Source organism: Prionailurus viverrinus, chromosome A2 (assembly GCF_022837055.1).
Source record: "Prionailurus viverrinus isolate Anna chromosome A2, UM_Priviv_1.0, whole genome shotgun sequence".
Classification (NCBI taxonomy): domain Eukaryota; kingdom Metazoa; phylum Chordata; class Mammalia; order Carnivora; family Felidae; genus Prionailurus; species Prionailurus viverrinus.
Genome location: NC_062562.1, coordinates 29,437,683 through 29,453,684, shown reverse-complemented (window position 1 = coordinate 29,453,684; position 16,002 = coordinate 29,437,683). Strand labels below are relative to the sequence as shown.

Genomic DNA, 16,002 nt, shown 5'->3' with positions numbered 1-16,002 from the left:
CCAAATAAATGAATTAAGAACAGGGGCTCAGGCAGCAGTCTTTTGAGGGGAAGAATATGAATATAGGATGTTACCAGATAACGAAGGTCCTTTTGAGAGTCTGTGTCGGCATTAACTTTGCTCTGTGAGTAATGTTTTCCTAAGAAGAGGTTCTGTGGGACTGCTACCTTCTTTAAATAGAGGAAAACAAAGCACTTTGTTGTCCATTGTTGACAGCCTTGGAGGTAAAACGAGCATTGAACAAAACAACATCAAGATTTTTGCTTACTCTTTCTTGCCCCTTGAGAATATCTTGTCTTTGGGTAACATTTTCAAACCTGATGGCAGGTTGGTGTCCAGCTGTCTCTGATGGCTCCTGGTTTGCTTTAGATCTCATTCCTTCTTGTTGCTCCAGACCTAGGATGGTTGTTACCACTGCCCTCTCAAGTTTTAGGGAAGCAGGCACTGATGACCAAGTAATCACCCAAAAGGCACTTTGAGTAAACTCTACTTGAGAAGATATGGTTCTTTGGGACCTATTCATTTGCAAAGGTATTAATCACTTTTCATTGTTACCCTGTTGGCTGCTATAGGGTGATTTGAAAACCACACCCAACTTGACCAGTGGTGTAAGTGTATAAATGTGGAAGTTCTGTGTGCAAAACTCAGTGTGTCCGCATTCTGGAATCTGATGTTCTCTCACATGTGAAACACCTGACTAAAACCAGCAAATGCCCATTGTCTGCCTTCAGGACTTGACTGGGGGGAAAAAAAAAAGACCTAATCAACCACCAAAACCCTATCACTTACCCTGCCGAAGTCCTTGTTTCCTTAGAGAATTAGGTTAAGGTCATGTCAAATCGCAGTGTTCTGTACATTACATGTCCTCCCTCTCTCAATTTTGTCTGTCTGACAATGCAAATTGTGTACCAGTGGTAATGAATTCATTGCTATGCACCCAGGGAGAAACACTTAAGAATTGGGCACTAAAAGGATGTTTATCAACTCTTGACTTGGTAATGAGTGACAAAAATAGAGGAACAAGAAGATCATTAAAGGGCTATATTAGCAAATAATTGTTCTAGCATTTACCTTCCCAGGACATAATGATTGGGTGTATTTGGTAAAGTCAACCAGGTACCTAATAATTCTAGGCAAGGCCAGAGATGGGATGGGATCAAGAAACGTCCGGTCGCCATGGCTGCTGCCTCGTAGGCCTTGGTCTAGTTATTACTAGTCTTTCGGTAAGATCTGCTCTCTTCTTTCAGATAAATATATCCAAAAACAAACTTTAAGATCTGTAAGTAAAAATGCATTCATTTCCAAAGTAGATCAGCTGATCTGTAATTTCCTTTTGTGCCTCAATTCTTCTTGGTTGTGTTAATTATCTTTTGCACTGTGACTTTTAGGTCTGGGGATTCTTTGAAGAAACCAATCTTTTTTTTCCAACTCTCTTTTCAGAGAAGTACCTCATTCCACACTACCTGCTCTCTTCCGCTTCTCTCCTTCCTTGTCCGTGATTGGCTCAGCCACTTTTTGACATTACCTCTGCAAAAGTGGCTGTGACACCAATTTCAAAGCATGCTGGGATTGTTAATTCAGACAACCCAACATCCTCTGGCTGCATGTATCAGGTTTTCTTTCATGAACATAGTCCACCGTAGGTTGAGACATTGCAGCTTTGGAGATGCTACTACCAAACAACTTTCTTTTACGAGGTTCTGATCCTATGCTCAGAAAAGAAATCTTACGTTTTTACATTTGAGCCACAGCTTAGTCCCCTGAGAATTTGGGAATGAAGTTATAGTGATATCGCTGGAGACTATGTTTATGAAGAAATACCTCAAGAGCCTTAGATACTAAAGTCTGAAATCCTTAGTATCTTGGAGCCTTAAATCAATGAAATTCTGTTTCCCTTTACTCATGATGTTTTTGGTCATTGTACTCTTGCCAACAATTCTAAAGAGACGTGTAAAATCATGGTCACAATCTCTCTCGTGACTCACGGCATGCTGAATGGTTAATCCAGTAGATCTCCAATTTTGAAACTCCTTTTTTCTTTTATCCCGTGTTTATCCCAAAATACTCTGTGGCTATTTTCCTTTGAGCTAATGTAACGTATTCCTCTAACCTATGACCTTTAACCTCTTTACCTCTGACCTAAGCCTCTTGCATGCCCAAATCCTCTTTTATAGGGAAAAAGAGAGAAATGTATGAGCATCCTGTCTTCTGCTTGGCCTCCCAAGTGATGGATTTAACCATTCGTGAGTACCTACCGCCTCCTCGCCATGCTGTCTTCACTCTTTCCGTTTTCATTATTTCAAGAAAATCCAGATCCAAACCAACTCACTCTCCTTGCTTCAAGTTTTTTAGCATTGGCTTGTCTGTTGATTCTGTCTGTGAAACCCAGTGTGAGAAGTTCAGTCACTTTTTATCAGCCTCAAACAGGTTAGACAATTAAGCCATTTGTTTGTGATAAACTCAGATTTGTCCGTAAGTTTTTCAGTTATTCTCTGTCTGTGACCTGAATGCATTTTTACTTTGCTTGTGTGTAACCCCAATTTGTAAAGTGCTTGTCACTGGTACACAATCAAAAGGTAGCCGCTAGGCCGGGAACAATGCGTTAGGTGTCAGAAAAGGGATAGCTGAGGCAAAATCATGCCTTCCTTTCCATGTTGAAGATGTGAAACTATTACGGGTATAAGATCACACAAGGTGGTCCATCCTGTGTAAAAATTAGATCTTGTATGCCTCCTGTCTGTTCTCTCTCAAGCTGGGAAGCTTTTCCTTATTCTCTCGGGAGATTTTGACTTGTCCCTGTCCTCTAAGCTCTGGCTAGAACATTTGACTTAATTGTCACTTGGAGAGTTCGTGTATGTTTCATAGCTTGATTTCACATTAAACTTAATTTTACTAATTTTCTATTTGTGCAGCATTTTCCACCTCTGTGAAGGAGCCTTTTTTTGCTGGCCCCCACACTTCGGGGCGGTGGGAACCCAAGGGCAACCTTTTCCTTCCAATATCATGTGTCACACACAAGTGGGGGGCATTTTGGTCCATTTGCTCATTAATCCTGCATATGTGTTCTTGTTTCTCTCTCTCTTCTCTCCTTGTTGTGCTCTCTCTTTCAAATAGAGAATCAAAAGGATGCAGGTGAACCAACTGTATATGCATTATAAACTGTCAGGACTGTGGAGTTATTATTGAGTTTCTGTTTTTGTTTTTGTTTTTTAAGAGCTCCTTAACGTATGAACTCCCAAAGACCGATGTGGAGTTGCGATGATACTTAAGGAGTTAATTTGTGCTGTCTAACTATATCTCTTGCATATTAGATGTTGACCTCTGTAGAGCAGAGTTTCCGTAAAGGCATAAGCTTTGAAGGAACAGAACTCTGGTTAGCTGCGGAGCTCCATTTCATCTTCGGTTTCAGGATTTCAGTGATTTGGCCTCACGTGCTTAAAAAAATACGTTACTGAACCAAACTACTCTTCCTCTTTGTTTTTCATTTCTTTTTTCTGTTCCCTTCCCTATTGAGAAGTTTGTGTTCTTTGATGAATGTTTATCAGCCAAGACGGAGAGGAGTTGTGTCCGTGTTGTTCTTGTATGTATCGTGTGGTGAGACAGGATGCGTGCAGAGGGTGGCTGAGCAGGGGTTGTTGCTGGAAGGGTCGTGGGAGGACAGGTCTTAGCAAGTTCTCTGGCTTTGGAGATTTTCGTCTTGTTTGGTCCCCAAACATCTGAGCGTATTTTGAGGAAAGCTTTAACTTAAGACTTTTTAATAAATAAAGCTCATCTCTTTTTTTATATTTATTTATTTTATATTTGATCATTGTTCTTAAGTCAAAAAAATCCTCAAAAGGTAATGATCATGCAATCAACGCTAAACATATTTCGTTGAATCTAAGTTGATTGGATCTCAGATCAACTCAGAAAGCGGTTTTGTGCACGTGCCAAGCCCCGCGCTGGCAATAGGTCTTTGAAGATTCACAAACCTGTGTTCAAGACACATGAGCCTTTCTCTCCCTGAAAGAGAAAGTATTCATCCATTCATTCATTCATTCATTCATTCATTCATTCATCCATTCATTCCACAAGTGCTTAGTGGGAGCCTACCATATGCCAGGTACAGTTGTGAAAGCCAGGGCCTAGTAAACAAGAGGGACGTAGCTGCTAACCTTACGGAGCATATGTGCAAATGGGCGTATAAGTGGAAATTACAAACTCAGTACACAGCAACACCGAGTAACAGAGTGACGTGCAAGAGAGCATTATCAGAAAACCATGGAAGTTCTCACGAGGGTGGTGAGCTTGAATACATCCTGAAAACTCAAGTAGAATCGGTGAAAGGAAGCCGGCATTGGCAAGTGGACAGGCAGCCTAGATAGAGGGAATAATATGTGCAAATGCGTGAAACCGTACAGCTAATAAAAATAGCTAATCCTTAAAAAAGTAGCTAATCCTTATTCCATGTGTATTATGTGCCAGGTATGACCATAAGTGCTTTTTTATGTATTCATTCATTTAATCTTCAAAACCCCCTTATGAAGGAGATCCTACTACCATTCCCATTTTGGAGATGAGCAATCTGAAACACAGGTTAGATAACACACCTGTTGTCACCTGTCAGTGATAGAGCCAGAATCCGAGGCCAGACGTCACACTCTTAAATGTTGTGTAATTCAGTGTGATTGCTAAGCAAGGTGAAATCATAGCAGTAATGGGTGAAAGTTGCATTGTAGGCAGGAGGCACCATCTTAGTAATAGAGTTCAGACTGTATCTCATGGTCCATAGGTTCCTAACCTAGAATCTATGCCAATGTTTATATGCATATGGGTTTTTCAAGGGACAAGATCCACAGCTCTCACTTCCAAAGGTGAAAGCTTTTTAAGCAAGGGGGGCAGCTTGGCAATTTGAACTCCGTAAAAATCATACTGCCCATACAGTGATGGGCGGAAAGGACTGGGTAGCAGCAAGTGAATAAAACGAGACCTAAAAAGAGTTAAGGTCTTGGGGCACCTGGGTGGCTCAGTCGGTTAAGCGGCCGACTTCGGTTCAGGTCATGATCTCGCAGTCCGTGAGTTCGAGCCCCGTGTCGGGCTCTGTGCTGACAGCTCAGAGCCTGGAGCCTGTTTCAGATTCTGCGTCTCCCTCTCTCTCTGACCCTCCCTCGTTCATGCTCTGTCTCTCTCTGTCTCAAAAATAAATAAACTTAAAAAAATAAAAATAAAAATAAGAAGAGTTAAGGTCAAAGCAGAGATGGGTTTGAAGCTTGGTATGTCCAAGGCCTCTTCTAGGCAAAACAGACCTAAATCACAATCATCGCTGTAATTGTTTCCTTCCTGATCTTTAAATCTTTTTTCTTATCCTTCCCCTCCCTCTTCAGGCTCCCGAGAGGGAAAAAGCACAAACACGCAGATTTGCAAAGCCAACCAACAGAGGTGGCTGGGCACAGCTGGTGTCACCTATGTAAACTGGGGTGGACAGGTACAGAGTCCTTCAGTCAGGCTGTGCCTCAGTAGGCTACAGGACTCTGCACATGGCATTTCGGTGGGCTTATGCTTTCTGTCTGGTGGCATTATTAGAAATTAAATGTGCTATTTAATTACAGTATCTTAAAAAAAAAAACATGTAAAAGGCTGCTACTCTATAAAAGAAAAGCTGTGACTCCTGCAAATGAATTCTATCATTTTAAATACATTTCGTTTAAACCGTCACACATTCTGAACCCAGCAAGCTCTGAGAAAGTCTACACTACTATTGGTGTTTTGCCTCAGTTCTTGGCTAAATACTTGCATAATTTTCTGAGCATCATAAGGATTCTACTGGAACTCGAAATAAAACAATTTTTCCTGCAAATATGCCAAGGATTTATAAAATTAGATAGATAGATGATAGATAGATAATTCAGTCTGTCCCTTAGTCCTATAAATAAGGCTTTATTATTACCCCTTTTATGGATTCAGAGACGATAAGTGACGTTCTCTAGCAGGAATTGAACTCAGATCTTTCTAAATTCAAACAGCATCCCTTTTTGTTTTTTCTACCATGCAGCCCTTTCAACTGGGACAATCTCCATTCATTCAATGGCCAAGTTCAAAAGTATCTACAACTTTTGATCCAGGAAGACCACAAAACACACACAAACAAACAAAAAACAAGAGGACCCCTTTCTGGGATTAGATCATTGCCCACTTCCTTTCATTGGGAAGTCTTCCTGAGGGCAGTTGAGATGCCCTAAGATTGCCAAAGAAATGAGGACTTGTTTTTGTCTGCAACTGACAGAAACCTGCTAGAGCAGGCCAAATGCATCCAAAGGATTGCCAAGCAGATTCTGTAGGGTTGAGATTCTGTATCTTTTCCTATCTCCAGTCAAACTTCCTATAGGTCCAAGGTCCTGTACATATTCAGGAGCCCCCACCCCACCCCTGGGCTGTTTTATCTGTCAGCCAAGAGATAATGGCCCCACCCACAATCCATTAAGTGGCCTGAGTTTTTTTTTTTAAGTTTATTTATTTATTTTGAGAGGGAGACAGAGACAGAGAGAGCAGGGGAGGGGCAGAGAGAGAGGGAGAGAGAAAATCCCAAGCAGGCCCCACGCTGCCAGCACAGACCCTGATGTGGGGCTCAAACTCACAAATGGTGAGTCATGACCTGAGCTAAAAGCAAGAGTTGATTGCTTAACGGGCTGAGCCACTTGAAGTGCTCCTAGTGGCCCGAGTTTTCAACATGACAGCTGATGCTGTCCAGCATTCTTTTATGTACATCTTTTATGTACAGCTCCAAAAAAAACACTACTTCAGAACCAGCCTGAGCACTCAGGATTTGTTACACCAAAAAGTTAATCACAATTTTGGTTCCTATGGGTTTTTTAATCTCTTTAGGCTTCATTTTTATTTTCTTTAAAAAAATGTTTTAATGTTTATTCATTTTTGAGAGAAAGAGAGAGAGAGAGTGAAGAGGGGAGGAGCAGAGAGAGAGGGAGACAGAATCAGAAGCAGGCTCCAGGCTCTGAGCTGTTAGCACAGAGCCTGATGTGGAGCTTGAACTTACAAGCTGCGAGATCATGATCTGAGCGGAAGTCGGACGCTCAACCGACTGAACCACCCAGGCGCCCCTCAGTTTTATTTTCTACAAAAGAGGCTGATGATGGTTCCTCCCCGCCAGAGGGCTGTTGGAAAGATCAAAACACATATCCTAAATAAAGCATTTAGCACACTTCCTGGCACATAGTAAATATTCATTATATATATTAGCTGTCATTCTTTGTGTATTTTATTTAAAAGGAAACTTCTAAATCCAAATGTGTAGTGTAGACACATTATTTGATTTCAGAAATGGGATATAAAACAGTGCTTCTCAAACTTCAGTATTCCCTGAAGATCTTGTTGAAACGCAGATTCCGACTTGGTAGGTCTCTGGTGGGACCTGGAAATCTGCATTTCGAACAAGCTCCTACTTGATGCTGAAGCTGCTGATCAGGGTATTGTGATTGGGATGTCAATGGAATCTAGGGGGCAGCTGATTTATCATAAATGTCAAAATATCCTTTTATCATAAATGTCAAAATAAAACATTGCAGTATAGCTCTACATACATTTGTTAACTACTCACTAAGTTCCAGGAGCTCTGCCAGGCACCCGAGCAATGAGCAAAAGCAGTCATGGTCCCTAGCTGGAAGCCTATGATAAGGTAGAGAACACAGGCATATAACAAGTAATTCCATTCTGCTGACTATGGTAAAGGGAAACGTAAGGCACTGTTGCAGGAATGCAGCACACGGAGATTTTACCTAAGCCAGGGTCTTTGATGCATTCCCAGGAAGAGATGTCCAGGAAGTCAAGGGCTGGTTTCCCAGGAAGAACTGTCTGGAGTATTCCCTGTCTTTGTTGAAGTGTTTACTTCTGTTGATCATCTTTTCAGATGCCCAACATCCTGCCCCAGTGAGCTTGTGATCATGTACATAAAGGCTTATTTGGGGACTGCATGAATATTTAATAGTACTATTGAATCAGGGTTCTTGCTATAGTAAGTGACACACACACACACACACACCCAACAAAAGTAAAAAACTCAAAAAGCTTGAGTCAGAAAAGGGAATTCTTGCCCCACATAGCTAAGAAATGCCTGGACTCAGGAATAAAAAAATTTAGTGCGTTTTGATCTCTCCAACTGCTGACAGACTTCTTCAATGTGAGTGGGAGTCACAATAGAAGGGGTTGAGACCAGCGTGGTTATAGATAGCACCAGTTTTTTTTATCCTAGTGAATGACCCTAGAGGAAAAAGCATTTGCCTTTCCAGGCAATTGTCTGACATTCCAGAGAAGGGCCTCATTGGCCCAGCTTGAGTGACATGTTCATCTCTCAGCCAGTCCTATTGCCCAGGATGGTGTGGGGTGCTGTGGTTGGCCTGGCTTGGGTCACATGACTTCCTTTGTAGGACATTACTGGACATGCCCGCCAGAACCATGTTGAGTAAAGGGGCAGTTCTCCTAAGGAAGTTTACTGTACATAACAGAGTAACAGATGTCTACTACTGTGTCTATCCAGAATTCAGTTCATTTTTCTTAGGTGCAACTGTCCAGTCTTAAGGACAAAGCCTGATTTGGGGTACAAAGATACCAAGTTGGAGAAGAAACATATTATAATAGCATTATTTCTTCTTTATTGATACAATGTAATTTAGGTAAAAATTACGTTAAATTATCTTAAATCATTTTTAATTGCATCAAGACATCTGAAGTTGTTCTCTGGTTTGGAAGTTTCAGTTATGATGCTTACTATTCAGCAATTCAGTTTAGTATATTTGTTAAGTAACCAGAGGCTTTTGGTAAGAGATAGAGTTACTGTATAGTTTATATGCATTTGCAACTACAGAATCTTTGTTCTTCCATGAAAGCGCTGCATTGGACAGAATCCACTGAAGATTTCCTTCCAGCAATATTTGAGGACCTGCCCTGGGTTAGGCACTGCTTTAGCCCCTAGAAATACAGAATTCAATGGGATAGGGAGAGACTTATGTTGAATATAATTTGCTATTTTTAAGGGCCGTGTGTGCTCAGTAGAGGTACCAATAAAGGAGTTGGACCTTTGTTATGAAGGCAGGCACTCTCTTTGTTATGACACATGAAAGTATAACTCTTGTTATGAAGGAATCTCATAAAGGCTTCTGAGCAGGAGTAGGACAGGCTCAGATACATGCTTTATGAGGTCACTCTGGCTGCCGCATGGACAATGAACTTCAGAGGAGGAGAGGTACTGAAGGCAGGCTGGCAGTCTTTGGCGACAGTTGAGGTAGAGAGGATGAGGTGAATTGCATGCCGATCCCCTTGGCAAGAGTGTGGGCACATGACGTTATACAGTGGGAGATAAAATCAGGAGATACTTTGGAGGTAGAATGGACTGGCCACGCCATCCTGTCCTTACAAGGGAGAGGCAAAATGGCTACACTGAAAAGAGTAGAGGAAATGATGCATGATTCACCCACCTCTTTACCACCATGTACTTCAAGCTGTGCTAGTGGCGAAATCTTCTGAAAGGGAGTGATGAAGATGTAAGACATGAAACGTATTTAATGGATAGCGTCACTGAAGAAATCATGTGGACTTGTGAACGTGCGTTCAATGTATGGTCTATGGAGCGATCATTTTAGAGAGGCAGGGTCCTGTGGAAAGCAGGACACGTCTATCTGCTTATTCTGTTCCTACACTAGCTCTGGTCTCCCCAGCTCCCAAATCATAGCAAACTGCTACCCGCTAGTTATTTCCAGTGATAGCATAATACTACCACTGGCACCTGCACCAACACATCAATAGGCTGGAACTTGGTAGTAAGTAGGTTTCCATCAACCATATCCATCTCTCATTTGATATTTCAGGGACTGGCAATGCATTCACTGGAAGCAGAAATGGTCAGGTTATTTAAGGGCTAATTGGAGCGTCTCTCTCTCCTGGATGCTTCTCTTCCTTGGCTTAGCTGAGCATGTGGAGGAATTGTCTTTTTGTTTTTCTGCAGTCACATTTAACTCTCTCTCTGGAAGCCAAGCAGATTTAATTGTGTAAACATGAGCAATGGTAATTGGGTAAATGAAGTTGGAAACCAAGGTATGATGTTTTTGTTTTGCTCTGTGAGGAAAAAAAAAATAGGGAGCTTGTTTTTCTCTGGTGGCAAACCTCACTGTCAGAATTCTGGACAGGCACTTGGCAAGAGGGAATCCCTTTACGAATTCTCATCAAGACCCACTGAGCTGAAATGTGTCTCTGCTCCCTCGGGGGTTATGGATCAGCCCAGGGACATTTCATTGTTTTATAAACCACCAGGTCAGGTATTTCTCTACATAGGTTCAGCTACCTGGGGGAAAAGAGTAAGAAGTTACACACTCAGGTAACACACACTCATCGAAAGAGCCATGAGGGTGTGTTACCAGCAACGTACCTAACTTTCAGCACAGCTGGAGGTAGAAAACCAGATTTTAACAAAACTTTAAAATACGGAGTGGTTTTTCTTTTTCCTAAAGCAAGGATCCACAGTGGCCTTCCTTTAAATAGCTTTAATTCAAAACAGATTTTTTCCAAATCTGTTTACGCACAGTCTTTTCCAAACAAAAGGTTTAAATAAGAGGAGAGACTGATAAATAATTTTTTTTTAGTCCTGCCTTCAAAACATCGAGGTGGTCCCACGATCAAAAGACCTCATCAACTTCTGCTTTTAATAGATGGTTTCACCAGAATATTCTTATTTATCCTTATTTCTCATGTTTTTTATTAATGTTGCTAGCATTACATTTCCTATAAGCCTGAAATAAAATTCATTTTCCCAGTTGAAAATTTAAGCAAACCCAGAAGCGTACTTGGCAATGGAGTATGTCCCCCTCACCGTGCAGATTGCTTTATAAATGAGGAACTATTAAAAAGGAGCAGGTCTAAGGTTAATGAGACACTCATTAAAGAGAGAGAATTGTAAAGCTGACAGTGCTCTGTGCCTGTATTGAAGGAGAGGCTATTGTTATAGGATGCTTGCTGTGCTGATATTGTAAACCACATGACAGATGGGTCAAGTGCTGATTACAGTATTCTAACATTTGGAATAGCAAGTAACATATTTGATAAGCTGGCAAGTTTTTATATATGATTCAACCCACAATATAAAAGCCACGAGAATTCCAAACTGAAAATAATTAAATGAGCTGGAAACAATCAGATACCACACATTTCCGTCCCCCCCCCCAAAAAAAAATGACAGATTTTGACATGTTGAAATTCCACAAAGGGAGCAAGAATATTCCCTACCTCACTGGAACTAATAATGGCCCTTCATCTGCTTTTGTAGAGCAATTCATTCCTGCCTCCTCACAGTGTCGGAGATAACAATCAACATTTGTAGGCACCTTAGGCTTTACAGAGATCTGTCCAGCATTGTTTCATTTGCTCTTAGCATCATCCCTGCGAGGTACATAAGAAAGATATTAACATTCGCAGTCTGCAGCTGAGGAAACTGAAGCACAGGGAGGTTTAAGTAGAAGGTGTAAGGTTGCCCAAGAAGGTTAGGAAGCATGTTGAAGGGGAGAAGCCAGATCTTCCAGCTGTGAACCCGTAAGTCTGATCGTTGGAAAAAGGAAGCAGCTGTTAACACAGAGGCGTACTTCATTGAACAAAAGTGTATCTTCTCTCTGCCAATGATGCTGCCACCATCATTCATGTGTATCCGTCTGGATAAGGGCATCCAGTATTTGCATTCAGCCTCTGAGTGTCTCGGTAGGGTGGTGCTGGTGACGCTGGTAAGAGTCCCGTCCCTTGTCGCACAATGTCACGCCTCTGTAACGTTGCAGTGACTCCTAGAAAGGAGCAGCTCTCCATTTGTGTTTTATCACATTTGCTTGTTTGGTTGTTCTTTTCAGAGTTTGTCATCTTACTTGTCACCTTTGTAAAAAGTCACTTTGTCTCTTTACTTTTTTTACTGTCTCTCCTCACCTACCTGAGCAGCCCCCCCAGCGCCTCCTGGGCCTCCTCCACCCTCCCAAACGCAGACCAGCATGCTATCTCAGAGGCTCAAAGGCATGCCTAGGCCAAAACCAAGTACTGTAAACTTCTACCGTTATTGTACTCAGCAGCTTTCTAGCTTAGTTTGCTTTTCCGTTCATTTTTCTTCTGGAAATTTTGTTTCGGTTTGGAACACTGAGCTGCGCGCGGCTCCGGCTCTCGAGTGTGACACTGTAGGTTTTGAGACAGTCGAAAGAGAGCATTTATATCCAAATGTCCACATTTTTTTTTTTTGTCTCTAGCTATGTCTGACATATGCAACATTTTCAAACCTCAATGTCAGCACAAAATAACATTGTTGCATAACATTTTGCATGACGATTTTTTTTTATATGTTATGAGCTTCAATTCTGTTGTATGAAATGTTTACTAAGTATATTGTAGTTCTAGTTGCCTTTCCTCAGTGCTCCAGCAGGTACACGATTGGGAGATAGGAATGTTGCAATACATTTCAAGACAGCGGAAGTGACAAAAAAAAAAAAAAAAGTCACGTTTAAGCACAAATTTCTCCTTGACCTCTGCTGGGGGAGGGGGGAGGGAGGACATGCTACAGGATTTTGCACAATATTTTCTTTAAAGACAACATCTTAGACAAGTTGTTTCCAGTACAATTTTTGCCATTTAGCTAGTCAGTTAGCTACGCAAATGAAGAGGAAAATAGTATCTTGTCTCAGCAAAGTGGCTTGATCTACAGATAATGGAATTGCAGCTAATTAATAGTAAATGAAAATCTGCTCCATGGGTTAATTGGAAGATCAAGCATCCTAGATTAAAGGATCCTTAACCTGCTTATGTTAATGGTTGCCTGTTAAAGTAAAATTGCAAAAGGTTTTATTAAACATACTGTTTGTATATATACATCAGGCATACACATATCTGTGTACATGTGCACACACTTATAGAATGGCTGCATGCACATATACACTTTATGTGTATCTATCAATATATATTGTAGTCAATCTAAGAGTACTGCATATTAAAACAAATCTTCAGGTGGTCCTAGCTTAAGCATCTTGGATTTCTCCAGACATGAAAATCATTCACAGTTTTTTAAATAAAAGTACATACAGATGTTGGTAGGAATTATTTCATGTCTATATCATGTGTCACGCACAGTTAGAATTCCCCCTAGATTTGGTGAGTATTCCACCCAAAAGGACAATGTTCTTTATTCTTAAAGCTAGAGATTTCAAAGATGTGCCCCAAGTGGGATTTCCTGCAGATTTGTATTAATGTGCAGGCTTGTCTGGTTACTAGAAAATGTCTGTAAGTGTGTGATGTGTGTATGTGGGTGTATGTGTCGAATGGGTAATAAGCATAGGATGAGGAATTTGCAAACTGATGTGTAAATGTGAATATCAACTAATAAAAAATAGTAGCTTATGCATATTTACTATCAAAATGCAAATACCTCATTCTACACATATTACTCAAACATATATACACAGTATGTTTGTAGAAATGCCTGAAAGTCTCCTGATGAAATTATGATAGCCCATTTATGAAATTATAAACGGGCCTGGTGCCCCCAAAGCACAGAAATCAACCTTGTCACTCTTTATCTCTCCATACAGTCATTGCTCTGGACCAGGCGATGAGCTATCAACCGTAAACTCTTCACATGTCCTCACCCTGAGTGTCAGATATTCCCTGCCTGATCTGCACACTTATGTCCCCTGCTACCCCCTCATGCCCTAACCCTACCCAGCCATTTCCACCTGTGTGCGGTACAAACCATGGAGTGTCCCGTTGGCCTGAATCCAGAAAGCCCACTTTCTCTCCAGTCGTGGGACTTTGTTGGACTGAAACTCCCAGGACCTCGACAGTCTTCCCCAACCCCATCTACCATTCTTCATTCCCATTGGCTGAAATACTCTTTATACAGTGGCTCACTGAATTTGTTTTTCATTATTAAATCCCACATTACTACTCGTCTGATGTTCATTGCCTGTCTGACAAACGTACAATGGAAAATGAGACGGCGGCCCTTTGAAATTTCTTTTGTAAATTCGCAGTCACCTATTTGTTTAAACCTCATCTCCGCGCCCCGCGCCCCGCGCCCCCCGCCCCCCGCCCCCCGGCCAAACAACAGCATAAACAACAAGAAAACCTTCCTGTGAAGTTTTAAGTAATTTTCTCTAGTTAGAAAAATCCTGACGCCAAAATATATCTGCTTTAGAGGAGGGGATAAAAACAAGTTCTGGCAGTCTTTTTGTGCACATATATAACCTGGCTGTGGAATCACACTAACGGGTCTTACTGCCATTTCACCCCGTGTGCTCCCAGCGTCTCCGAGGCTTCAGAGTTCGAAGGTTTAAACATGAAATAGAGGATCCCCTGTGGGTTCAGACTGGTTGACTTCAAGCAATTTCATTGGCTAGGAACATCTTTACATTTTAAATAAAAAGATTTCCCCCAGGAAAAAAAAGTTTCTCATTTTTGGTAACATAATGACATCACCAAACATTCCTGCATCCGCTCTTGGAAAGACTCACCCTGAACCAGGGTTCCCTTTGGTCGTGGGTCAGATCAAAACACAATGCTTTCAACATAATAAAAACTAACAACACAGAACCAGTTTTGAGTACATTATTGCCACCACCGCCCCCACCCCCCAAATAAAATTTCAGTCCTACCAACCGGTGGCACAGACTACCATCCCTTCCTCCAGTCCTCTACCCCCAACGCCCTTTTAATGATTCTATCCTGTCTTCTACCTAATAGCTCAGGAATGTCCGTTAGCTTTCAGTTTCCTCCCTGGACAACTTCAAACAGCCAGACGTTTGATTCTGTTTGTTCCAAATGAACATTCCAATACCTGTTAAACATGCAGACCTGTAATGAAAAACAAAGCTGAAGTACCAAACGTTCAGGGACAAATCCAGGAAACAAATGTCACAGCAGTCAGGGATCAGAGTCCTGCCTCAGGTAGCGCGAACACAGTCTAGAGAGTGATATAAGATAGTGCATTTATGCTGTCTTTAAAGAACGTGTGTACAAAATGTCACTCAATTGGAAATGGGCTGTCATAAACTTAATATAGCCTTACTATGAAAATTTGCAGCTGGAGCACTGCTTTTTCTTAATATGTATTATAATGAGGATGGTGTTAATAACAAAATGGCTTTATGGTCTGCTCACTACTAATTACGTGGCACTGAACATTTGCATGAACCTTTAGAGAAAAAAAAATTGGTGATGATTTGAAATGTCTTATCCACTAGTTCTAATGGCCGCAAAACTAGCCCGAAGCTCTCACTGAATTTTAACACCAATTCTTGTACTACAGAAAATGTAGGCCGATTAATCACTCCTGCCAAAAAGCTCGAAGACACAATCCGTCTTGCTGAACTAGTCATTGAGGTTCTCCAACAGAATGAGGAGCACCACGCGGAGGTGAGCGGGCCGGGCGGGAAGTTGTTTCTCTGGGTGTCCCTTAGCGGGAAAGTGCAGACCCCATCCTCCCAGCAATTCAAACCAACGAGATGCCTTAACACACATGTTCTTTTAACTGGCCTTGCAAAGAGAAGGCGAGTGGAAGTTTTGCAAGGAGACGCCCTTGGAAGGTCGCTTAAAACAAACAAAAAGTGGCTACATGTTATACATTTCAGCTTTAAGTTTTCAGATGTTTCTAACCACAAGCAAAAGAGGTGAGTGTATTTTAAAGATAACATGTATTCCAGCAGCGCAAGGTTATCGTCGGGAACACACACGATACTTTTTGGTCTTTTGTGGTTGTTGTTGTCGCCACCACTGTTGTTTTTATTTATTTTATTTGGTGTGTGGATCGCAGGCCATGTTTTTGAATTTATCTCTGTAACTTACTCCGCTCGCACGAGAGCCTTCACGGGTTAATCTCGGATGACCTAGGTTGCTAAATGCAGTGACGGAAGCAAATTATTCTGTGTTGTTCAACTTGTCGATTCTCCAACATACATCTGAATAAATACAGCGTACTTTTTCTTTTTCTTTTACGAACCACTGTCA

At 41.5% G+C, this 16,002-nt stretch overlaps 1 protein-coding gene across 13 annotated transcripts in view; it reads left to right on the top strand.

The window, feature by feature from the left end:
- Positions 1 to 16,002, top strand: part of CADPS (calcium dependent secretion activator) — a 483,782-nt gene that overhangs the window by 365,642 nt on the left and 102,138 nt on the right. For 6 of the 13 annotated variants that reach the window (XM_047847327.1, XM_047847271.1, XM_047847346.1 and 3 more), the window contains exons 18-19: positions 4,122 to 4,142; positions 15,305 to 15,411. In XM_047847327.1, coding sequence (XP_047703283.1) covers positions 4,122 to 4,142; positions 15,305 to 15,411 — 128 coding nt within the window. Of the gene's footprint in view, positions 1 to 2,174; positions 2,244 to 3,114; positions 3,133 to 4,121; positions 4,143 to 15,304; positions 15,412 to 16,002 lie in introns of all 13 variants that reach the window. The other 7 variants (XM_047847306.1, XM_047847316.1, XM_047847337.1 and 4 more) reach the window with 3 other exon arrangements.